Source organism: Protopterus annectens, chromosome 4.part0, assembly GCF_019279795.1.
Source record: "Protopterus annectens isolate FY-2018-M chromosome 4.part0, PAN1.0, whole genome shotgun sequence".
Taxonomy (NCBI): domain Eukaryota; kingdom Metazoa; phylum Chordata; order Ceratodontiformes; family Protopteridae; genus Protopterus; species Protopterus annectens.
This window is the reverse complement of record NC_056733.1, coordinates 1,591,283,964-1,591,306,704: the sequence shown is the minus strand read 5'-3', so window position 1 is coordinate 1,591,306,704 and position 22,741 is coordinate 1,591,283,964. Positions and strand designations below refer to the sequence as shown.

The following is a 22,741-nucleotide window of genomic DNA, read 5'->3' as shown; positions in this document are numbered from 1 at the left end:
TCCAACTTCAGCTGTGTCAAATGCCTTGCTCAAATCCATAAAAGTAGTATCTACTTTGGGTATAAAAATACCTATGCAAACACTTCCATGCAAATATATATATATATATATATATATATATATATATATATATATTAAACCTTCTAGATTTCTATATTCGGGAACCATACAAATGCCCTCCCATTGTTCCTTTTTCCTTTCTCATTTCCAGTCTTTGTGGGCCTCTTCCTTTTCAGATTGATTCTTATAATTAACATGCATTATTTCATATAGCCCATTAATTATAATTATCCCTTTTAACTGCAGCTTCTGTTCTAGACAAAACTAAAAACTCAACCAGAGTTGGTCCACATTTGACACTCCCTTAACCCTTTCTCTTTGCCTTTACTCCTATCAATCCCTAGTAGTGAAGGCCTTCTCAAACCCACAGTCCAAACTTCTGCTTGGTCCCAACCCACTCATTACTTTTTCCCTCCCTAGCTCTTTGCTCCCAATGCTTTTTTGCTTAGATAATACACTCCAGCTCCCTCTTGACCAATTTCTATACTCAGACTTACATTCATCCATATTGGTAAAATCTCCTTTGTCAATTTGAGTGTTTGGCTTACTTCGCAAAATACTTCATGAACTTTGTAAATATAATATTATGCATGGTTGCTATTCTCCTTACGGCCATGCATCCAAAACCCTACTCCCTCTGCTTATTTCATGACCCCCTCCATTTCAACATCATTTCTTTCCACACTGATTGTTGTTCTCTGTATGCATTATGTGTATGTGCTTTAACTGCATAACCTTAAAGTACCCATTCAAATCTGGTACCTCTTTCTGTGGGGAGAAACAACTTATCCCACAATCTATTCCTCCCTTTCACTCCCAAATTCCTTCAGTTACTTACCAATTATGTCCCACAGCTTCTCCAGTTAGTAAAAACATGCCTCAGCTGTATACATTATTACAGGGACTAGAAACATTTTCACTGCTTGTACCTTACTTTCCAATACTGAAGAGTTTCCAACTTCAGTTTTTGTATTATCTTCTACTTAGTCTCTTCCCAAATATTGTTAGCTGCTATAACAGAATCATTTTAATCCATACACCTAAATACTTCATCTTATTTCCCATAAATATGGGTGCTTCTGAACCAGTTCACATGTGGGACAATAGTTTACTACTATAGCATTTGTTTTATATCCTGAAAAAAAAATACTTGAACATTCTCAAAATATTCCATAACAGTGGAATATCCTTTTCTGGATTTATCAAGTACAAAATGGACAAATGGGAAAAGGTGAACCCGTTTCCTCTGTTCAAGCACAGTTTGTCAGATTTCTCCTCAAGCCTTGACCTTTATGAAAGCTAGGAGCAGCAACTAAATAGACTTCAAAAGCTCGCAAGACAATCAACAAGCTCTGAAATGCAAAGAGCCACAGGTGGTGAGGGGACAAAAAAACAGATCAGATCAGTTTTCCTGACTATACCCAAACTGAACATCCCCCCACCCACTCAAAGTCTACTCAATGGCCCTTATCAGACCCATCATTCAGTATGAGCCCCTACCCCCTTTGGCATGTACCTGACTAGAGACACGCGACAGCTGGAATACCCACAAAAGTTTCTTAGCAGGAGAATCCACGGCATAAACACGCTGTTCTGTACAGACTGCCTTAAAACCCTCTCTCTCTATATCAGTCTCCTACAATTATGCCTGGCATACAAGACATCCTCAGATCCAGCTCTGATGGACTTTTTGCACATCCCAAAATGAACAGCATCAGAACCATTACATCCAATAATTTCAATTTTGCTTCCAACATAAAGAAGACATGTTGGCAAAACAGGTGTGTACCTCAGGGAATATCCATGCTCTGGAAAAGGCTCCCGATCAATGTGAAGCACAGTCCATCCCTAACACTATTTAACCGTAACCTTGACCAATGGATGGGAAATTAGAAATTCACCTCAGGAAGGGCCTTCCTTGTCTCTGATAGACAGAGGCCGACAGTAACTATACCCAAACTAAGATACCCCCCTAATAAACTCCCTTGATACATAGGGTTATGAATGTGATGTGTTGGTCAGCTAGGCTTATAAAGGCCCTGATTAGGTTGGATTGCACAGCTAGACTTATAAAGGCTCTGGTGGTCATTAATAGGTTCATAGATACATACTAGGCTAATGTAAAGCTACATATGGAAGAGAAACACAGACATAATAGACAAACCACTTAGCTCAGAAACCTCCAAATGTGGTGACTACAGGAGCTGGAGCAAACAAGGTGTTATCTTGAAGTTAAATCTGTATGGATTCTTCAGGGAAGGAAAGTCAACAAGTGTTTGTGATAAGAGCTGGTTCTGAGTACCTTCCTAGTGACTTAACTCCTCTACCTTTGCACATTCCCTCCTGAAGGTACTCGGGTAATAATATTTATGAAAAACGCATTTGTTGTCTTAAAATTTGGATTTTTTGAGTGCATGTGTGGATGCTAAACAACGAATATATCAGAACTACTCACTCAGAGGCGAGAACATTGGCTCTAGGTAATGACCACAGTTGATGTGACACCCCCCCATGTAGAAAATGGAAAAAAGAAAAAAGGGGGAGGCTGATGCTTATCCTGGTAAAAAAATAATGTTTTGGGGCAACACGGTGGTGTAGCAGCTTGTGCTGCTGCTGCTCAACAGATCTTGCTCTCAAATTATTTACCAACTAGATATGCCCTTCTGAATAGGCTAAGCTTCTCAACGGTTCTCTGGACTGTAAGCCTACTAACTACTACCTATGTCCTCCCTGTCAGGAACGATTTTGCCAGGTGTTCTTGTGTCCTCAGACATCCAAAAGTCTCATCATTAGCATGAAGGTGTTTGTTCAGTCCCCAAGTAAGTGCATCTTACTATACACAAGTGCTTGTCTGGATGGGTTGGCTACCTTACAACTTCTGCTTGCCAGCACAGGATCTGAATTCTCCTATGACCTTTAAAAAGATATAGAAGATATCAAATGATGACTCGACTTTTTTTTATGTTCAAGTTCAAGACACAAAGCCTTCAAATTTGGAAATTGGTTTTAAAACATTTAAAGAATATGGCTTGTATATCAAGCATCAACTTAAAAATGAAAAAGAAGGTATCAACTGTAGCAACTACAACTGCATCTGATGTGAAAACACAGGCATGACTACATTAATTTTAATTAAAAAATATATAAGTCATGCGCTTTTGAAGGAAGAAATGCAGCTGTTTTTGTTTATCAAAGCACAACCTACAAATTTAATGGAACAGGGTCACGAGAACTACCAAATCCAGGGAAAATATGTGCATGCAAACTATGCACTTAATATGTTTAGGATTAAAATGCTATTTGTAGTAAGATGCTAGCGGTACAAATGTCAATGTCATACCACAAAATTTACTCAATCCATGTCAGAGTTATTAGGATCAACCAAATAATTTTGCCCATTTTTTTTTTTTTTTTTTTTTTTTTTATGGAGAAACACCATGAAAAAACGCAGACAGCCAGGAACATAGGCAAAATAAGTATTACATCCTAAATACAGAAAATGTAACATGGGATCTGGGGACCCAAGTAGATAGTAATCTCTTCCTTTGATAATCATATTGCCAAGGTGGTGAGAAAATCCATCTGTGTGGCCCATCTAATTACAAAAGGGTTAGCATCTAGAACAAAAGAGGTTATTGTGCCCCTCTACTCATCACTCAGCAGACCCATCATAAATTACAACGCCCCACTTGGGATGTACCTTACAAGACACCTGCAACAGCTAGAAAGACCACAGAAGTACCTCACCAAGAGGATTACTGGCCTCAAACAGATGCCCTATGCAGTCTGACTGAAGAAACTCCAGCTGTACTCTGTTGCATACCGCTTACTCAGAGGTGATCTCTGCCTGATATACAAGGTCATATCCAACCGAGAATTGATGGACATGCTCTACCTAAAAAAAAAACAAATCCCCAAGAGCCACATGCTCTAGGGATCTAAACCTCACCACAATGACAAATAGGACGTGCTGGAGGGATAGACTCCTGTGTCAGAGACTCCCCCATGCTTTGGAACAGGATTCCTACAATCTACGTTAGGCAGAGCCCCTCACTAACACTCTTCAAGAGAAACCTTGACGAGTGGATGGGAAACAGAAAATTTACCCAGAGGATCACTGCAGTGGCTCTGCTGGACAGAGGCACAGGGAACTAATGGCTCTGCTAGACAGAGGCACAGGGAACTAATCTAAGGGGGCAGCAAAAGCCAACACATTCTGGCTAAGCTTATAGATGTCCTCGGGCAGATAGCCTAGTACTTATCTATGAACCTATCCATACTATTACTAGAAAGTAACCCCACATATAAAAACCTATATTATCTCGGCAATAGAGTCGTTACTCTTAACAAGGTGTACCTACTAGCTATTCTTAAACACTTAATAGTCAAGAGAATAAAGTAGGAGGTTATATACACACAAATAAAAAATGCCACATAACACACCTCATTCTAAAGGGGAATCGCAATAAATTGGCTAAGCTTCTGGTGTCATTCCAAGGGGATCCAGTATCTGTCTGCCTGGGACGACATGATCGGCAGGCCACAATGCTTTGCCAGAGGATGGCCTGCACCTGTCGCCTCTGGGATTCTGGATACTGGCTAAGGCTCTTGCTGCCCCTATAGTGCTTTTTTTAGGCAAGGCTCAAACATCAAACACACCACCATAGTAGATACAAACAAGAGAAATCTATGGGTAATGCTACTCAATGCTAGAAGTCTAAACCTCAAAATGCACTTACTCGAGGCACTCCTTAAGATGGAGAACATAGACATCTGTGCAGTAACAGAGACCTGGTTTAAAGCTCCAGAGAGCACACCTGCATTACCAGGCTACAATTCTTACCACACCTTTCGGCCACCTAACCTGGACCGAAACACTAAAGGAGGAGGCGTGTCCATATTCATAAAGGATATCCACACCTCCAGCCTAGCTGCTAAACATAATGCATCCAAATTATCCAAGTACAATTAACACTGAGCAAGACTGCAATTCAGGTTGTAGCTTGCTACAGATCCCCCACCGTGCCCCAGGACGTCCACTTCATGTTGCTAGATATACTGGATAATATTAAGATACAGCCCAATACCCTAATATTGGGAGTTTTCAACTACCCCACCACCAACTGGGAAAACTACTCATGTACTAACTCATCTGCCCAACGTTTTCTGGAATTCATCAATTCCAACGCCCTGAACCAGCTTGTCCATACCCCTACCAGGGGCAGCAACTTCCTGGACCTGGTCATTACCAATATGGGTAACAGATACTCCATGCCAGAGGCCATCTCCTCGCTGGTCAAGTCCGACCACAAGCTAATCAACCTAGACATCCAGATCCCACCCCCCCATTAAGAAAACCACCGTAAAAAAATTCTCCAAAGCCAACTTCATGCTTCTTAAGTCAGAAGTGGCCAACTTCACATCACCCACCCAGATGGAAAATAAAGACACGACTGCTGAATCATATACAAAAGCACTGTATAAGCACATACACGAGTGCATGGATCATGCCATCCCCAACAGAACCAAGATGCTATCCTCCAAAAAAGGAAGCCAATCTGATAGTCCCCTGCCATAAACAAACTCTACAAAAGGAAAAAACTGTGGCAAAAAAAAAAAAAAGAGTAAACTCCCATGATTGCAGGAACTTCCTGGGTCAGCCTCAGCAAGAAGGTGAGATCCCTCATAAAATCCTCCAAAGCTAGTTAGGAAAAGAAAATCGCCATGGATTCTAAAGACAACCACAAAGCTTTCTAAAGCTATGCTAAGAATCTCAATGGCAACACTCAGATCTGCTGGGGACTACAGCACAATGGCACTGCATTTACCGAACCAAGTGATATTGCCAACATCCTGGCAGACAGGTTCAGTGCAAACTTTACCTCCCCTCACCCCCCAAAGGGACCATCTCCATACCGGAAGATTCCAAAGCCCCTGTAATCACGGACGCACAGGTAAAGACCGTATTCTCCAAAGCCAAGAACACAGCATCCATGGGACGGACAACATCCCAGGCTGTGTTCTGCATGAACTACAGAATGAACTGGCACCCCACCTAAGTACCATGTTGAACCATAGCCTCACTTCAGGCTTTGTGCCTATGGAATGGAGCACAGCGACGGTTATACCACTCCACAAAGGGGGTGCCACCACTGACCCCGGGAATTATCGCCCCATTAGCCTGACGAGCCTGGTCTGCAAGGCCATGGAACACATCATCCTGGAGCTTATAAACAAAGACATAGGTAACCTCCAAACTCTGGACTCCACTCAGTTTGGGTTTGTAAAAGGTAGATCATGCCTCCTAAACCTGATTGACTTCTTCGAAGCAGTCGCCGTAGACGAGGGTAAGGTGGTGCACATAGCCTATCTTGACCTCGCCAATTCGACACCATCCCCCACTTTGGTATTATAGATAAACTCACTGGACTAGGCATAAAGCCATAGGTCACAAGATGGGTGGCCAACTAGCTCACTGACAGAACCCACACCATGAAAGTAGCAGACTCCAAATCCGACTTCAGACCAGTGACATGCAGAGTACCACAGGGTTCGGTCATGGGTCCTCTCCTGTTCGGTATCTACTTCTCTGAAGTCCAGGCTAATACAGCTGGTTTCTGCCTAACGACATTCACAGATGACTGTAAACTAGAAGCCATAATAGATTCACCTAAGGACATAGACATTCTACAAAGAGACCTCACTGAGACTGACGCTTGGTAGCAAAGTCATGGCCTAAAGCTCAATGCCAAGAAGTGCATCGTCATCCCCTTTGGGAAAAACACCATACCCATCAACTACCACATGGGCGGTAGCCTACTAAACACTGAAAGTGTGATAAGAGACCTTGGGACACAGATGGACAGTAGTCTCTCCTTCGATAATCACGTCACCACAGTAGTCAGGAAATCCTTCTACGTGGCACACCTCATTACAAAGGGGTTCTCCCTCCAGAAAAAGAGAGGTCATTGTTCCTCTCTACTCATCCCTCATCAGACCCATTATAGAGTACAATGTCCCGTTTGGCATGTACCACGCAAGACATCTGCAACAACTAGAAAGGCCACAGAAATACCTCACTAGGAGGACTACTGGCCTCAAACAGATGCCATACGCAGACCATCTCAAATAACTGCAGCTCTACTCCATTGCACATCGCCTACTCAGAGGCAACTTCTGCCTAACATACAAAGCCATGTATAACCCAGATCTGATGGACATGCTACACTTAAAGAAATCCCAATCTCTTCGAGCCACACGACCAGGGACCTAAAGCTTGTCACCACAATAAACAGAACATGCTGGAGGGATAGATGCCTGTCCCAGAGACTTCCCATGCTCTGGAACAGGCTACCCATTCATGTCAAGCAGAGCTCCTCATTAACCCTCTAAGAAAAATCTTGACAATTGGATGGGAAACAGGAAATTCACCCCAGGGATCACTGCTGTGGCACTGTTCGATAGGGGCACAGGAAAATAATTTTCTTGGGTTGCGAAAGCCAGGGAACCTCGTTTGGCTACGCTTATATAGGCCCTAGGGCCAATAACCTAGTACATACCTATGAACCTAAAGACATTGTAGAAGCTGATCACATATTCAAGCTACATCTTCACTGGCTATCCATACAGACATTACAAATGTTATACTGTGTCAAACGTAAGCATGCTAAACTGCTTTTGATTGTCTACATGGAAAAAAAAAATTCATTAGTGAAAATAAGTTTTCCAAACTACAGGTGTCCAGGTTTTCACTTATATAACTTATTATAAGCCCTCTAAAGTATTCTGCTTTATCAATGAAATATGATCCAAGTGTAACCACTACAAAATATCTCCTCATTAAGTGTTTCACTTGCACAATGCATATGAAGACAACTTCGCCACCATTTTACTCCTTTATAGAAAGATACTCCAACTGCAGCCACCAGGAATTCTCTTCACAAAAGGAAAAATCCAAAATAGCAGCAATTATAGAAAAATACAGTAGGCATAGTGAGCCTTGGAAAAAAAATCCCATCTACTAATATTTATGAGAAACCAAGACTCAATAGTGACTTCCATATGCTTGTACTACAAAGCTCAGCTTAGAGTCAAAGACTAAATTTGGCAAGCAGCAGGACTTACGGATATACACCGACTACGTTTGTAGTATAGTAAAGAAACACTATACTGTCAATATGACTGAAAGCAGCTGCAGAGAAAGACAGAATAAGGCTATAAATGGCACAGCCAGAAGAAAAAAAGTGACATTAATGAGTGTCCAAGAAATGCACAGAACCTTGCAAATTTTGTACTGAATTTTCTGAGATAGTCAAGCCTCTTAAAGAGCTGCTGGAAAAAATGTAACCCAAGAAATGAGCCTTGAACAGAAAGGCTTTGGAAATGGGTTTAAAGGTGGGTACAGGGTAATGACAACTGGGCTTTTTTAAGCCTAGCCATACATCCCAAATCTCTGACAAGTTCTAGTAACCTTGATAGTCTAAACAGGGACTTAGAAGATGAAACACTCATAAGCAGGGGCCTGGGAGATGAACCATTTACTAGCCGCCTGTGTCGATTAGAGACACGTGCCAAACCAGGGGTGAATTTTCAGTTCTCCACCCAGCTGTCCAAGTTGCACTTGAATTGGGTTAGGGATGAACTCTGCTTCACATGAATGAGGAGCCTGTTCCAGGAAAAATAGTCATCTCTGGAATAAATACTGGTCACTCCAGCAGGTCTTATTTATATCACAGGCATGGTTTAGAATGAGTACTTCTGGTGCTGCTTGTTTTGCAGATATGAAAGGGTCCAGAGTGTGGTCCAAAGATGACTTGTGTGCCAGGCAAAAATCTCCTCTCAGCCCACAGAAGACAGAATACAGAGGTAGGGCTTTGAGAAGGTCTACATAGGACATGTTACTTATACTATGTATTATTTTAGTGAAGAACCTCTGTGAATGTTCAAATTGTTTGACATGGCTGGTTAGGTACATACCAAAGGGGGCATTTGTACTCTGTGATAGATCTGATGAGCACCGAATACAAGAACCTCCTTGGACTTAAATGCCATATGTTTGTTTACAAGCTGAACAATGTAGAATGAATTCCCCCACTACCGCAGACAGGCTAGATTACTGTCTACATATGTCTCCAAGTCCACTACTACGGAGTTGATTTTTAGGGGGTATGCTGTCCATATAGTTAACAGGGATGGCGGACTACCCAAAAGATACTATTAAGTATTTCATGGCATTTCATTTTAGTACACGACTCTGACAACAGTTATTTTTGTCTGTGTCAGCCCTTTGTGCAGAACATTAGTATCAGTGGAGGAGTCTATCACTGTTCCTAATTTGCAACTGTCTGTAAATTTGGTCAGGCAGGGGGGCCCTAACATTGGCCTTGACTGCAGAGAAGTAGATGTCAAAAAGGAGTAGTCCTAGGACCAATCCCTGAGGGATTCCACTGATGACTGGCCTCTTTGTAGAAGTGGACTCCCCAATTCAGCTTCCAGATGACCAGATTTGCAGGCAACTGCAAATTAGGAGCAGTCACAGAATCCCCCACTGATGGTGGTTAGGATTTGGCTCTCTCACCACCACGGTCAGAGAATTTCAATGTTCACAGGTCATGTTAGAGAGATAGCTACATCTCTCAGAGACTGACACTTCTCTGGAACAAGCTTCCAATTCATGTGAAATAGAGCATCTCCACGACCCTCTTCAAATGCAACCTAGATCAATGGATGGGTGACTACAAATTCACTCCTGGGGTGGTGCAATTAACTACAATAGACCCGTACCTCTGTGAACTTTACTCACCTAACCACAGACAACTGGGGAAACTCAGGACAAATATGGCCAGGCTTGTAAGGGCTATAGGACCGTTAGCCCTGTAACCTTCTATGAACCTATGAATTCTAACTTCTAGAGTCCTGTCTGCGAGCCAGCTAGCTATCTACCAGGTGACATGAAGCAACCTTTGATATTGTCAGGGTCCATTAATGCAGTGTTCTTGGCATTAGAAAGAGCATTGAGGACCAGTTTCCTAAGGATAGCAGGGAGTTATATTTGACTGTATTTCTTGAGGGGGGACTGGAGTTGAATTTGTTTGCCAGTAGGCTTGCTATGTTTTCTGGCTCAGTATAGCTAGCTCCATTAACAATTAGCTCTGCACACAATTGTGTATTGCCTTTGAGGTTGCAGGCATAGCCTGGGATGCCAATCTACCAAATCTAAATTTGAGGTAAATCTATCTATCCTCCAAATTATTTGCTTAGATTGATGAGATTGCTTTTATCATGCTGATACCTAAATTCTGAAATGATTTTCTTATTTCTGTTACACAGCCTACTGACGTTGAGATTCCACAGGGGGGGGGGGGGGTCTGTTTTTTTAAAGTTAGTTCTATATTTATTCTTGATGGTTACAAGTTATGTCTATGAAGCTATTGACACACTTGAAATTTTGCCTGGTAATAATTTAACAGTAAGAGGTTAACCTCAGAACAGGTCCTGACCATTCCAGGGTTGGCTGGGGTTCCAGTATTTACTTTTATTTCATAGGAGACCATTTTGTGGTATAGCCTTACCACAGAGGACATCACACTAGGGGCTGTGCAGCACTTTACCATATTAGTAAGAACCAGATCCAGTATGGCTGTACACACAATCTGGTCAAGGGAGTTTGTGTTCGCAATGCCCAGGAATCTCTGTGCCTCCATGTTTGGTGTTGTATACGATTCCCAGTTAATAGTAGGATAATTAAATATCCCCCTGAATGCGGTACCAGGTTGGATGGAGAGTGTCTCCAGTAAGATTAAACATGTGTTATGGGTTTCTAGGGTCATAGAGGAAAAGCTATTGATTGCAAGAAAGTTGCATGTGATTTTTGTCTATGGTGATTTTAACGTGGAGAATCAAGGGTATTGTTTTGTCTGACCAGCCTGGAGGTATATTTATTTTTGATGTAAATCGAGACACCACCACCTTTAGTCCTTGCCCATGAAATAGCAGTGGTCTAAATATGTGGAAGGCATGCTAGCTTTGCACTGCCAGGGTGTACTCCACAGCTTTATAACAAGTCTCAGTGACTTTACAGACATCAGCATTCTCTAGGGTGAGAAGAGGTTGTAAGGAGTGGAGTTTCTTGTTTAGACTGCTAGCATGGATGAATAACACCTTTATTATTTATTTATTTCCAGTTTGATTACCGGGGAAGTCCACTGGGCCCAGAGAGGCCGTTTTCGGTAGAGGCCCGGGGAGAAAAGCTCCATGAAACAGATTACAGTAAAGATAGCAGTCCAATAAAAGTACAAATACATATCAAATAATACAAAGCGTGAGCAATATTGCCCATAGTGGAAAACTATCATGCAGATACATTTTAACAAATTCACACAGTTAAAGTCAAAAGCTATTTACAGAGTGCGAGAGATCGCATGGGAATTAGCTATAGAAGGTTATAGCCAGCTATAACGTGCTTAGGAACTCAGGGGGATACCCTCCCAGGGGCTTTTGTTAGAGTTCTAGGTAAGGAGAATGCAGTTACATTTCTATTTGGAGGAGAGGTAGGTGTAAAGCTGAGTTTTTGAAGTTGTTTGTGTTTGAAATTGTCCTTAGCGTGGAAGGAAAAAGAGTTCCATTTCTTACCTGCGGAGAAGTTGTCCAGCAGAACGTTTAGGTTTGTAGACAGTAATTAAGTTTTGGTGTTCAGATCTGAGAGTTCTATTTGGGATGTATAGGGGAAGGATGTCAGAGCGGGGCATTCAGTTAAATTAACTATTAGTCTATGGGCTGTAGTGAGCTGGAGGAAGCCCAGGTAATTTGTGAATTCTAACAAGTTGAGGGATTGGAGGGTAACATGGTAATGAGTGGAATGTTTGGCTTTTTTATTATAACAACTTTCAAGTCTGGAAGTGATGGAAGAGGATAGGTTAGTTAGTAGCAGGGCGCCGTACAGAAAGAGGTAAGAGGAGGCCAGAGTATGCCTGGTAGAAGTATCTAGAAAGTAGTTGTTCCTGCATAGCATACCTAGTTTTTGGTGGGTTTTCTTTATATTTTGCTAAATATGGATGTCAAACTTGAGGTGTTCGTCTATAGTTACACCAAGTAGTTAAGCAAAGGGAACAACTTCGACTGGAGAGTTGCTTTGGATAAGGACTTGGAAGGAATATTTATCTAAAAAGAAAGATTTTGAGGGTGTGAATAGTAGTATTTTAGATTTGTTAGTATTGAGAGAAAGGTTATTTTGGCGCATCTAGATCTCAGTAGTTGAGAAGGCAGTCTGAGTTTTAGATAGGAGTTCAGGGAGGTTAGAGACAGAGCAGACAAGTGTAGTCATCTGCAGATTGGATGACTTTGGCAGAGTCATCTGCATATTAGATGACTTTGGCATTAGGAATAGCAGAGTGAAAGCTATTGATAAAGCTATTAAACAGCATTGGTCTGAGGATGGAACACCGTGGTACTCAGGCAGGGGTGGGTAAGACATGTGAGGTGCCTTTTTTTTCATTTCACAGCCTGAGAGCTGACAGAGAACTTGAGAACCAGGAAAAAGTGTCTTGGGAGAGATTTAGGTTTGAGAGGTGACTTAGAATGTGCTTATGGAAAACAGTACTGAGAGATCTAGGAGCACTGTAGATACTAAGTTCCCATAATCTCGGACTTTACTGACAGTTTCTCTAAGAATGAGTGAGAGTAGACATGTTATAGTGCTATGTCCTGGTCAGAAGCCATGTTGGGTAGGAGTAATAAGTTGTTTTTTAGTCAGAAAAGGCATAGCTTTCATTTACTATGTTAGATGGGCTGTCAGTTTGGCACTGCTTAAAAAATACAACGTGGGGAAGGACAATACTTTAGGTAATATTTGAAAGCCTAGAGGGAAGAGGTACAGAGCAGCACGTTCTGTTGACCATCTCCTTCCATGCTAACAAATATTACTCACAAAATGACATTAGAAACGTATCCAATTATTAAAGTAATTCATCTTCTGCTCGTACTCTGGCATCATCCTTGGAGACAGCAGAATGCTGCTCAATGCTGGCTCATAACAAACTGAGACGCATACTGGGTAAGCTCCAGGAGGTCTCTCTTCGTATAGTCTATGGAGGTACGTCTTAGGTCACTTACAACCACGTGGATTATGCTTAATGAAGAGGAAAAAATATACACTACATACTACGACGTAAAAGAATCAAAATCAGCTGCACTGAAAGTGAACGCATGCCACACAACTTCCACGCAATTTTATATAGCAGCTGTCGCTGTATCATTTAATACCTCAGACGTGTAAGTGTTTTTCTTACTGTAAATCTGCATCATACTGCAGCAAATAACCACTATTCCTATCCCTGATCTATGACACCTGATTAAGTAGTTTATTTTACCATTCGATTCGTGGAGCAGCTTTTCTCTTACTCCGCCGTTTCAACTTTTTCCTATCAACATTATAACGAAAAGTATTTCTCCCCTTTTTACTCTTCACTTTCGGCATCCTGCAACAGTCCGATACAAGCCTGGAAAAATAGATGCAAGGAAGAACTACCACAATCACAGAAATAAAAGAAAAAAAAAAGACAAGGGGGAAAAAAATCACACGGAGTACTACTACACTTTTGCCCAAACTGCGGTCGCGTTTGTGAAGTCAACCGCCGCCGCTGTTTCACGCAGGGCGAACGCCCTGATCTTAGAAAGTTGACGATGATTGGTTATCTTGTAGCTGTCCAACCCTTTATTAAATATGTTAAGTAGGGTTACATATTTAATACTACCGGGTATTATTTCAAGTTAATTGTATAGTTGAGGTTTGAGAGGTATCTTGACAATCGTGAGCTGGTTCTCGTTTGTGATATAATAGTTGTGTTGTTATTACAATATGGTAACCGAAAGCTCAACGCACTCTTCTGTCTTTGATCCGACAAAGCCTCCGAAAATTGAAGGTTTTGCCCCTGGTGCCAGGCCCAAAGATGAGGGTTTCAAGGACAAGTTTATCCGCAAAAGCAAAGAGAATCCGTTTGTTCCCATAGGTGCGATTTAAGCTGTTTATTTAATTAATCATAACGCTGTTTCTTTGAGTGCATTCACTTGTGTATGTTGTACATAATATGACTATGCACTAATTGCTAGAAGTGTTGCTTTTAGTTACGAAACTCGAGTGTTTTGGTTATCTGACAGTTTGCGTATATTTCGGGGTTTGAAATGTAAGATTTGTAAGTGATTTTTTCCTAATCCAGAGTTCTTCGTATAATTTTAGTAATACGTATAGATCCCTCAACCACTTTGTGCAAGACATCTGGACAAAGCCTAAGCTAATGGGGGGGGGGGGGGGGGGGTATGGTTGCCACCTTCTCAAATGCCCAAAGTGGGACATTTTTGGTACAAACATCAGATTTTGCAGAACGAAACCTACCCACAGCCAGAACAAAGGACAGAACTTCACTCTTTTTGCCTAAATTAAAGATTATTCTTCTAGCATTTTAGTAGCTTATTCTGTTTCTTATAACATTTAGGTGTTTCAGATACAGAATAACTGTTTTATGCAACTGTTACATAAAATATAGGAAATAAGTTTGTCTTAAAATCTCAGGACGTTTTCCATTTTTTCAATTTTTTTGCAGGACACAACTACCCAAAGAGGGACTGTCCCTCGCAAAGTGGGACAGGTGGTAACCCTAGGGGGGGATGATACAACAGTTTTTATATGCTGTTTTTAAATTTGGTAAGTTGCTAGATTTGCAGGGTTTATGTTCACATGCGTTTTTCTGAAGGATGTGAAGTCCTGAAACTTATGTATTTCAACATCCAGTAGCACAGTAGTAAAATATCTACTTTGGCTTAGTGGTACTTCATGCAGTGTAGTGTGTGCAAGGTCCCGGGTTTGAGACTGACAGAGGTGTTTAGGCAGAGCACCTCGCTGGCCTTGTTCAAGAGGAATCTTGACCAATGGATGGGGGATCGCAGATATACCCCAGGGATTACTTCAGTGTCACTGCTTGACAGAGGCACAGCAAAATAATGGGCATAGTTTTATTCAAACTAAAGGGGTGGCGAAAGCCAAATAACTATGGGCTAGGCTTATAAATGCCCTTGGGCAGATAGCCTAGTATGAACCTATGAAGTCCTGAAAAAAAAATTAAAAAGTTTCTGATATTTGACAGTAAATAGTTTTTTAAGATTCAACCTGATTATTTATTAAAACGTTTTTCTCTAATTGAAACACATCAGGGAGATTTGTTTATTATAACACATAACATCTTAGTTTGTGCAAGTGTGGGCTTGTGCTGACTTGACTGATATTCCAATGGAGCGGTCTGTTAAGAATGGTTGATGGTTGGGATATTTTTTTTTTTTTCTGTAAACAGTAAAAAATGTAAGTAATAATTTGAAATTCCTGACTTAATGAGCGTGAAAGACTGCTAGACACATCCTGCAATGGGGCTGCTTCTCCCTGCTATGCATAGCTTTGTTTGTGTGCCTTGCATCCCAGTGATGCGGGGAGTAACACCCCCCCCCCCCCCATGGACTTAAAGATGTCTGTCTTTTTAATTTCTCATCTTGTTAAGAACTTGTAAATCATAACTGCATCAAGGTATAATTAAAATGTCCACCCAAAATCACGCATGTATTGAAGTCTTTCAAGAGGTACTAGTATGATTCCGTCATAGTCCATGTAGGTGTAAATGACTTGAGATGTACCTCACTTGCCCCATCTGTGGAACAGGCTACCTATCCATGTGAAACAGAGTTCCTCCCTAACCAAATTCTGGTGCAACTTGGACCATTGGATAGGAAACTGGAAATTTATTCCTGGTTTGGCACCTATGTCTCTAATGAACAGAGAACTTGTAAATGGTTAATATCCGAGGCCTATGCTTACACTTATAAAGGGTATCAGAACTTGTCAGAGATTTAGTATGCATGGCTAGACTTAAAAAGGTCATTGTCGTTAGCCTAGTAAACACCTCTGAACTGGTCTCTATGAAGAGACGTTATGAAGCTCTCAGGCTGGTATTAACCTGCCATTAAGGAGAAATGGTGCCGTATGTGAAAAAGATGATTGTTTTTAACAGTTGGCTGCCATACTAAAGGGATCAAATATTTGTCAACTTGGGAGGTTATGGTTAAGGATGGCCTGCACCTGTCCCATGTTGGCTTTCAGTTACTGGTTAAAACTTTGTCCACACCCATAGTACATTTTTTAGGCAATGCCGAATTGACAAACCTTCTGACATAACAAAATTAGCTCAATTTAACCTCACTGTTATTGTTCAGTGCTGTGAGCCTAAATGATAAAAAAAAAATGCTCCATGTAAACCCTCCTCACATTCAGTGTAGTCACCAAGACATGGTTTAAAATGGCAGAGAGTATGCTGGCAGTGCAGAGTTTCTGTGCAGGGTCTATGTTATATATCCGAAGTTTCAAAACTTCGAACCTCATATGTTCGACAACATATGAGCAAAGTTTGAAACTTTGAAAATAGAATTAAAAAAATCTTACCTGAACTCTGTGAGCAGGGGGGCAAGCCCCCCTATACCCCCCTACTTAAATATACCAACTCCGAGATTGCACTTCAGTGCAGAAAAGGAAATTTTCCCATTCTGCGCTGTATGGAGCTGTTGCTTTTAACCTTTTGAACTTTGCAAAGTTCTATCATATGGTGTCGACCATATGATATTTGGACTTTGAAAAAGTTCAAATAATTAATAGGGACCCTCTGTGCATTCCACACTTTTAGACCAGGAGCTGCACAGATGAGTGAAAGGTGAACGTGTCTCGATATACATCAATAATAAGCAAACCTCTAGGTTGGTCAAACAGATGATATGCTTGCATTCTTCCACATGCAGATCACAATAGACAAAATCCCATACCATATCCTAGCCAGCTGTAGGTCACTTTCTCATGCCCCAAGAAGCTCACATTGCATACTTGGATCTACTGGAGACACTTTGCCATCCAACCTAACAGCCTACTCCAAGGCAAACTACCTTTTATTAATTGATGGTTTGTCAAAATTTGGTGCTCCTCCAAACCCAGAGAACATAGCCTATGCTGAATTGCTCTGACTCTGTACAGCCATGTCAATGGTTGGATAAAGACTGCTACTAGCCCCAGAAACTGCACTGGTGGCATCCCAAATTTAAAATATATAACGAAAATAATTATGGCAAAAATCAAGAAGGCGAATTCTCTAAAGACAAACTCTCAAACTTAATAAACAACTAAGAGGGTTGATTAGGTTAAGTAAAGCCAACTTTGAGATTAAGATAGCCTCCCAGGTGAAAGATAACCATAAGGCTTACATCAGCTGTGTCAGAAACCTCTAGGGCAGCACACAACAACGTGCAGAACTGGTGGTTAATGGTGTCCTGTTCATTGAGCCTGGTGATATAATGAATCTGTTAGCAGGCAAATTCAGATCCAACTTTACTCCCCCCCCCCCTCCCCCCAAAAGAAATGCCTTCAAACATTATCCCCAGCTATAACTAGGTTGCATGTACTGGCTGCACTTCCTAAATCCAGGAATGCAGCCTCAGTGGGTCCTGATAACATCCCAGATTGCCATCTTAAACAGCCTAAAATGACTTATCAGGACCCCTGGTGTCACTATTTAACTATAGTCTTAAAGCAAGCTTTTTGCTATGACATTGGAGAACTACAATGGTCACCCCCCTTCATAAGGGAGGACCTTAATCAGATCCTAGAAACAAGCCCATTATTCTGACTAACCTTGTTTGCAAAGCCATAGAAAGAATTATCATGGAAACTGTCAACAAGGACATGGGAGACCTTCAGACACCGGATCCATTCTAGTCTGACATTGTCAAAGAAAGGTCATGCTTAGTGAACCTGGCAAATTTCTTTGGGGGAAAAAATCATTAAGGTAATAGATGTATGTGGTGCATGCTGCCTACCTAGATCTGGCTAAAGCATTTGTTACAGTACCTCACTCAGACCTTGTCAAACTTACGGAACTAGGCATAAATCCCTTTATAACACACTGATTAGTAAAGGCTCATGGATAGGACCCAAGGAGTCCAACTGTACAAAGAGCAGAGTCCCTCAGGGGTCTGCACTGGGCTAGTTTCTCTTCAGCATATCATTTTCAGGGGTCAAAAGGCTCTGGCCAAGTTTTCAGATGATTGCAAACTGGTAGCAGTCACTGAATCACCCGAAGACATCCTTCAGGAAGGTCTAATACAAATGCTTGGTGCCAAATCCATGACTTAAAACTCAATACCAAGAAATGCATTATAGTACCTTTTGGAAAGTCACTGCAGGTAACTGCATCGATAATACACTCCTAAAAGTTGATTCACTAATCAGAGATCTGGGAACTCCATGTAGATGGTAATCTAGCCTTCGACCAACATGTGTCCAAGGTAGTAAGAAAATCTTATGTTGCTCAACTTGTAAGTAATTGCATTGCATCTAGGTCCATAGAGGTCATCATACCACTGTATTTGGCCCTTGTCAGTCCCATCATAGAGTAAAATGTCCCCTTCATTATATACCTGACCAGAAACTTGTAACAACTGGAACGTCCACAAATGTTCCTTCCAAAAAGAATACAGGTAGTAAATGCAATGCCCTACAGTGATTTCCTAAAAACCTCATATCTTTACTCTGTATCATACAGACTTCTGAAAGGTTATCTTTGCCTGACATACAAAGCATCCCTGGGCCCTGTTTTTGATTGTTTTTGCACATCTGCAAAACAAACCGCATCAAAGCTACTAGATCAGAAACCCTAAAGTCTGCTTGCAACATAAATAGAACATGTTGGAGAGAGAAATATTTCTCAGAATTCCCATTCTGTGGAACAGCTTCATCATCCATGTGAAGCAGAGTTCATAGGTGAATACTAGGCTAATTACCATGAAGGGCCATTTTAAGTCGAGCCAATAACCCGCAGTCGGAAGTAAGCCCTGTACCTTTTATCTATTGGGTAAAGACCTTGACCATTATACCTAACCCGGTTTATGAGCAACTTGGACCAATGGATAGATAATAGGAAATTCACCCATGGTTTGGCCCCTATGTCTCTGGACAGAGGTAGTCAGTAAATCTCCACCGTGTGTAAATCAAATTTCCTTATAAGGGCCGTAGTGGTAATTGGTTTAGTATATACCTATGAACTTCAAACCAGTGGTGAGGATTGCTGCTGCGCATCCGTTATTTAGGGTCTATATTAGATCAGCGAACGCTGATTGATTGACCTTATGTAAGCGAAAGCTTGCAATCTCAAACTGTCAGATCAGCAATTTTTTTTTTTTTTTTCCCCTAGGGAAAAAAATCGCTGATCCAAAACACATACACACAATACAAGCACACCAAACAGAAATCCACACACATACGCCTTAACCCTATACTAAACTATGCACACACCACTAACTATCCACTTACTTAACCCTAAAGTCCCATCACTATCACACTCTCACCTCACCTGCTCCCTAACCCTAACTCACCTAAATCCACCCTAACCCTCATGTCCACACAATCGCACACATACCTAACCTGAGCCCTAACCGTAACTCACGTAACTCACCTAACCCACCCTAACACTCACACAATCACACACTTACCTGAATCTGACCCGTAACTTTCCACCACAGCACTGAAAATACCGAAGCAACAAATGGACAACTGAATTCTTTCCCTAGGAAAAAATTTGAGTTTCTGTTGCTTCGATATTTCTAACTTTTGCTGAAATAAGGTCGGCTTTTGCTGAAATAAGGTCGGTCAGTCAGTGTTCGCTTGTTTAAGCGTTCACTGATCTAATATAGACCCTTTATTTACATTTGGGTAAGTATCACACCTGCATTGGTATGATACCAAGACATTACAAACCATTCAGAATGTATAACATTTCACTTTTATCTTCTCCAAAAAGTGAAGTCATCACTTACAGTGCTTGTGGGATGGGACTGTCTTATCTCATGATTCTGAAAGGTGGCAACCCTCTTTGTGTGGTATGCATATATTCATAATCTGAATTTATAATGTGTAGATGTATATGACTTACAAGCAAAATGTGGAAATGCAGTTGTTTTCAAAACAGGTTGGTCGGACGTGTGATCTACCAGTGCTTGTAATGTCGAACTGAAAATATGACCTCATATTAGCAAAAGTGAGGGCACATTCGTTAATATGAAGTTGACCTTTTGAATTGAGATTGCAGTACAGCATGGATTGTGAAATGTTCCATTTTCCTTACTGTCGTGCAATCTTGGGAGTTGGTATATTATGCGGGGGGGGGGTACAGGAGGGCTTGCCCCCTTGCAAAAACAACAGTAACAGACTTTCGGCATTTGAACTTCAGTGTTCAAATGTTGATCGCTGTGGTTACCATTTCTGACATTTTTGGTAATTTAGTACTACCAAAGTTGGATAAAAAAGTCGGTAATTTTGTTGGTGTTTTCAGTCTCCACATTTTGAGAGTAAACTAATCTGTTTGTGCAGTATATCTGTAACTGGTAATTTGCGAGCAAAAAAATATTTTAAATTGCAGTACTCTCCACTGAGGATAGGTAAATTAAAAGCATCTTGTAAAATTTACCAAATTTTGTTTGGCTGAGCATTATGAGAAACAGTGGAGTAGAGTTTGAATTAAAATATAGGGTAGAAGAAACATATAATTTTTTCAGACAGAGTACAACATTCAGGAAGCTTAGTGTAACTGGTCAGAGCTCTGCTAAACAGGATACATTTTGTAGCCTGATCAAGCTGTTGACCCTTGCACGTATCATTAGTACCCTGTGTGTGTGTGTGTGTGTGTGTGTGTGTGTGTGTGTGTGTGTGTGTGTGTGTGTGTGTGTATAATCAGCTTAAAGCATTCTTACTCTGTATTCCTGGTCACAGTTTTCAGTTGTATAGGCTACTCAGTTTTAAGCATTTCTGAGGTGTTAAGGTTCCATTCTTGTATGTATAAAATGTTACTGTTAATCATGTAAAGTTTTCAATTAAAAATATTTTGTTTGCTTAGAGTTGACATTTCTATTAATAATAATAAAAAGCCCAAGGTGTTTGTGCTGTGGTAAACTTTGCAGTCAGTGCTGTACATTTTCTGCTAATGTAAACCTTGATCTAAATGTTTCCAGGTAATGATTAAAAATGGTCAGTTTGACCAGCTCACCCAACGTGTTAGCAAATTAAAATGAATGAAATGAATATTATGCGCTTGATATGCTGAAGAATGTGTCTTTCTCCTTCATGTTAAGCAGGCTGCAACCACATTTGGTTGATTTTGAAGCACAAGTACAGATATTGAGATTTGAAATGTGACCTACAACCCCCTTCCTATTCCATACACTACACATGTGTTGCTATCACTACACAACCACTCAAAAACTTAGCATGTTAATAACATGTAGAATTGCAGTACTGAGTGGTAGTACTTAGTCTTCCCCACTTCTTATTACCACTACTTGTAGTAGTAAGTTTAAGATGTGTTATTGCTAACCCACCCCAATTAGGTGCTTGGATCAAATTGGGATTGTGTGAAATCTGACAAAATGCTAAGGGAACAAAATGTGCAAGTATGCCTTGTGCTTCTCCAGCTTTATCCAATAATGACAAGTTTCAAGTTGGGTTAATTGTGGAATTCACCATATGAGACAAAGGCATACATTTGACAACAGACTAGGCCTACTTGGTGCACAGTGTGCAATTTCCTAATAGATGGGAACCATTTAACCTGCCTGTCTGCTTTTAAGACTTTAGTTTAGGGTTAAGGGTTAGAATTTTATGTTTAGGGGAAATTTGTTAAACTGTATCCTTTGGGGAGCATTATATTAAAACACCGGTTTCTTTTGTGTTTCACACAGATTACCCCAACAGGGCATAGATTCATAGATTAGTACTAGGCTAACTGCCCTTATGTGCCATTTTAAGCCTAACCTGTCTGTCCTTTTCATAAAAGATGGATGAGTTGCTCCTGGTTGCTACAGGTAACCAAAGCCCATGCTTTTGTGAAATTTGTGAGTCTTCTTAAATCACTAGTGGTCATCTGTCTTCCACCCAGTTTATGAATGGTTTTATGCTCTTCTCATTCATTGTTAAATTCTGTCACTGTTTTTGACATGGTCACTTCAGGAAGGTTGTGTTTGTATCTCCTTTCTATAAAAAGGCACTATACTGTCATTTCTTTATTCTTCCATCTTGTAGTTTCATATTGTGTTGTCCCATTCTCTAGTGTGTCTTTTTTTTGAGTTTGTGTAACTATTTGGATTCTGAGCTCAACTGAAGTACTCTCAGTCCTCTTCCCCAAAATTGCTTCATTCCTCAAGACTGTAAACATCACTGCTTTGTAACATTTTAAGCGAAGATGTGTTTTTTTTTTTTTTTTTGTTACTCCTCCTTGTACTTGGTCTAGCTAGTGTCTTTGTGTTCTTATATGCTGAACTTTTATGCTGCCACCATTACATAATTTGCAAATAGACTTGCTTAGCATTATGACTTGCCATACCTCATAACCTTTTATTGTGGGAATTCTAGGCCGACCCAAATAGTGCGGGATAATCTGTCCATGATTGAGTATTTTCTTGTAACCTTAGAATGTTACTTGAAAACAGATTTTGCATTGGCATGTTCTTTCTGAAGGCTTTGAAGTCTGGACTTAATTCTGTCAATATTTCTTGACTTGACCGTAAAGTTTGAGGAACTGGTAAAAATCTGGATATTCTGTGAAACTCTAGACAG

The 22,741-nt window shown here is 40.8% G+C and overlaps 2 protein-coding genes across 2 annotated transcripts in view; one reads left to right on the top strand and one right to left on the bottom strand.

Moving 5' to 3' along the window:
- The window catches only part of NOP16 (NOP16 nucleolar protein), an 86,347-nt gene extending 72,650 nt beyond the window's left edge, over window positions 1–13,697 (bottom strand). The window contains exon 1 of the mRNA XM_044069366.1: window positions 13,428–13,697. Within this exon, the coding sequence (XP_043925301.1) occupies window positions 13,428–13,534 (107 nt within the window). The 5' untranslated portion in view covers window positions 13,535–13,697. The remainder of the gene's footprint in view (window positions 1–13,427) is intronic.
- A 71-nt stretch (window positions 13,698–13,768) lies between these two features.
- Window positions 13,769–22,741, top strand: part of HIGD2A (HIG1 hypoxia inducible domain family member 2A) — a 46,832-nt gene continuing 37,859 nt past the window's right edge. Inside the window, exon 1 of the mRNA XM_044069367.1 lies at window positions 13,769–14,066. Coding sequence (XP_043925302.1) covers window positions 13,916–14,066 — 151 coding nt within the window. The 5' untranslated portion in view covers window positions 13,769–13,915. The remainder of the gene's footprint in view (window positions 14,067–22,741) is intronic.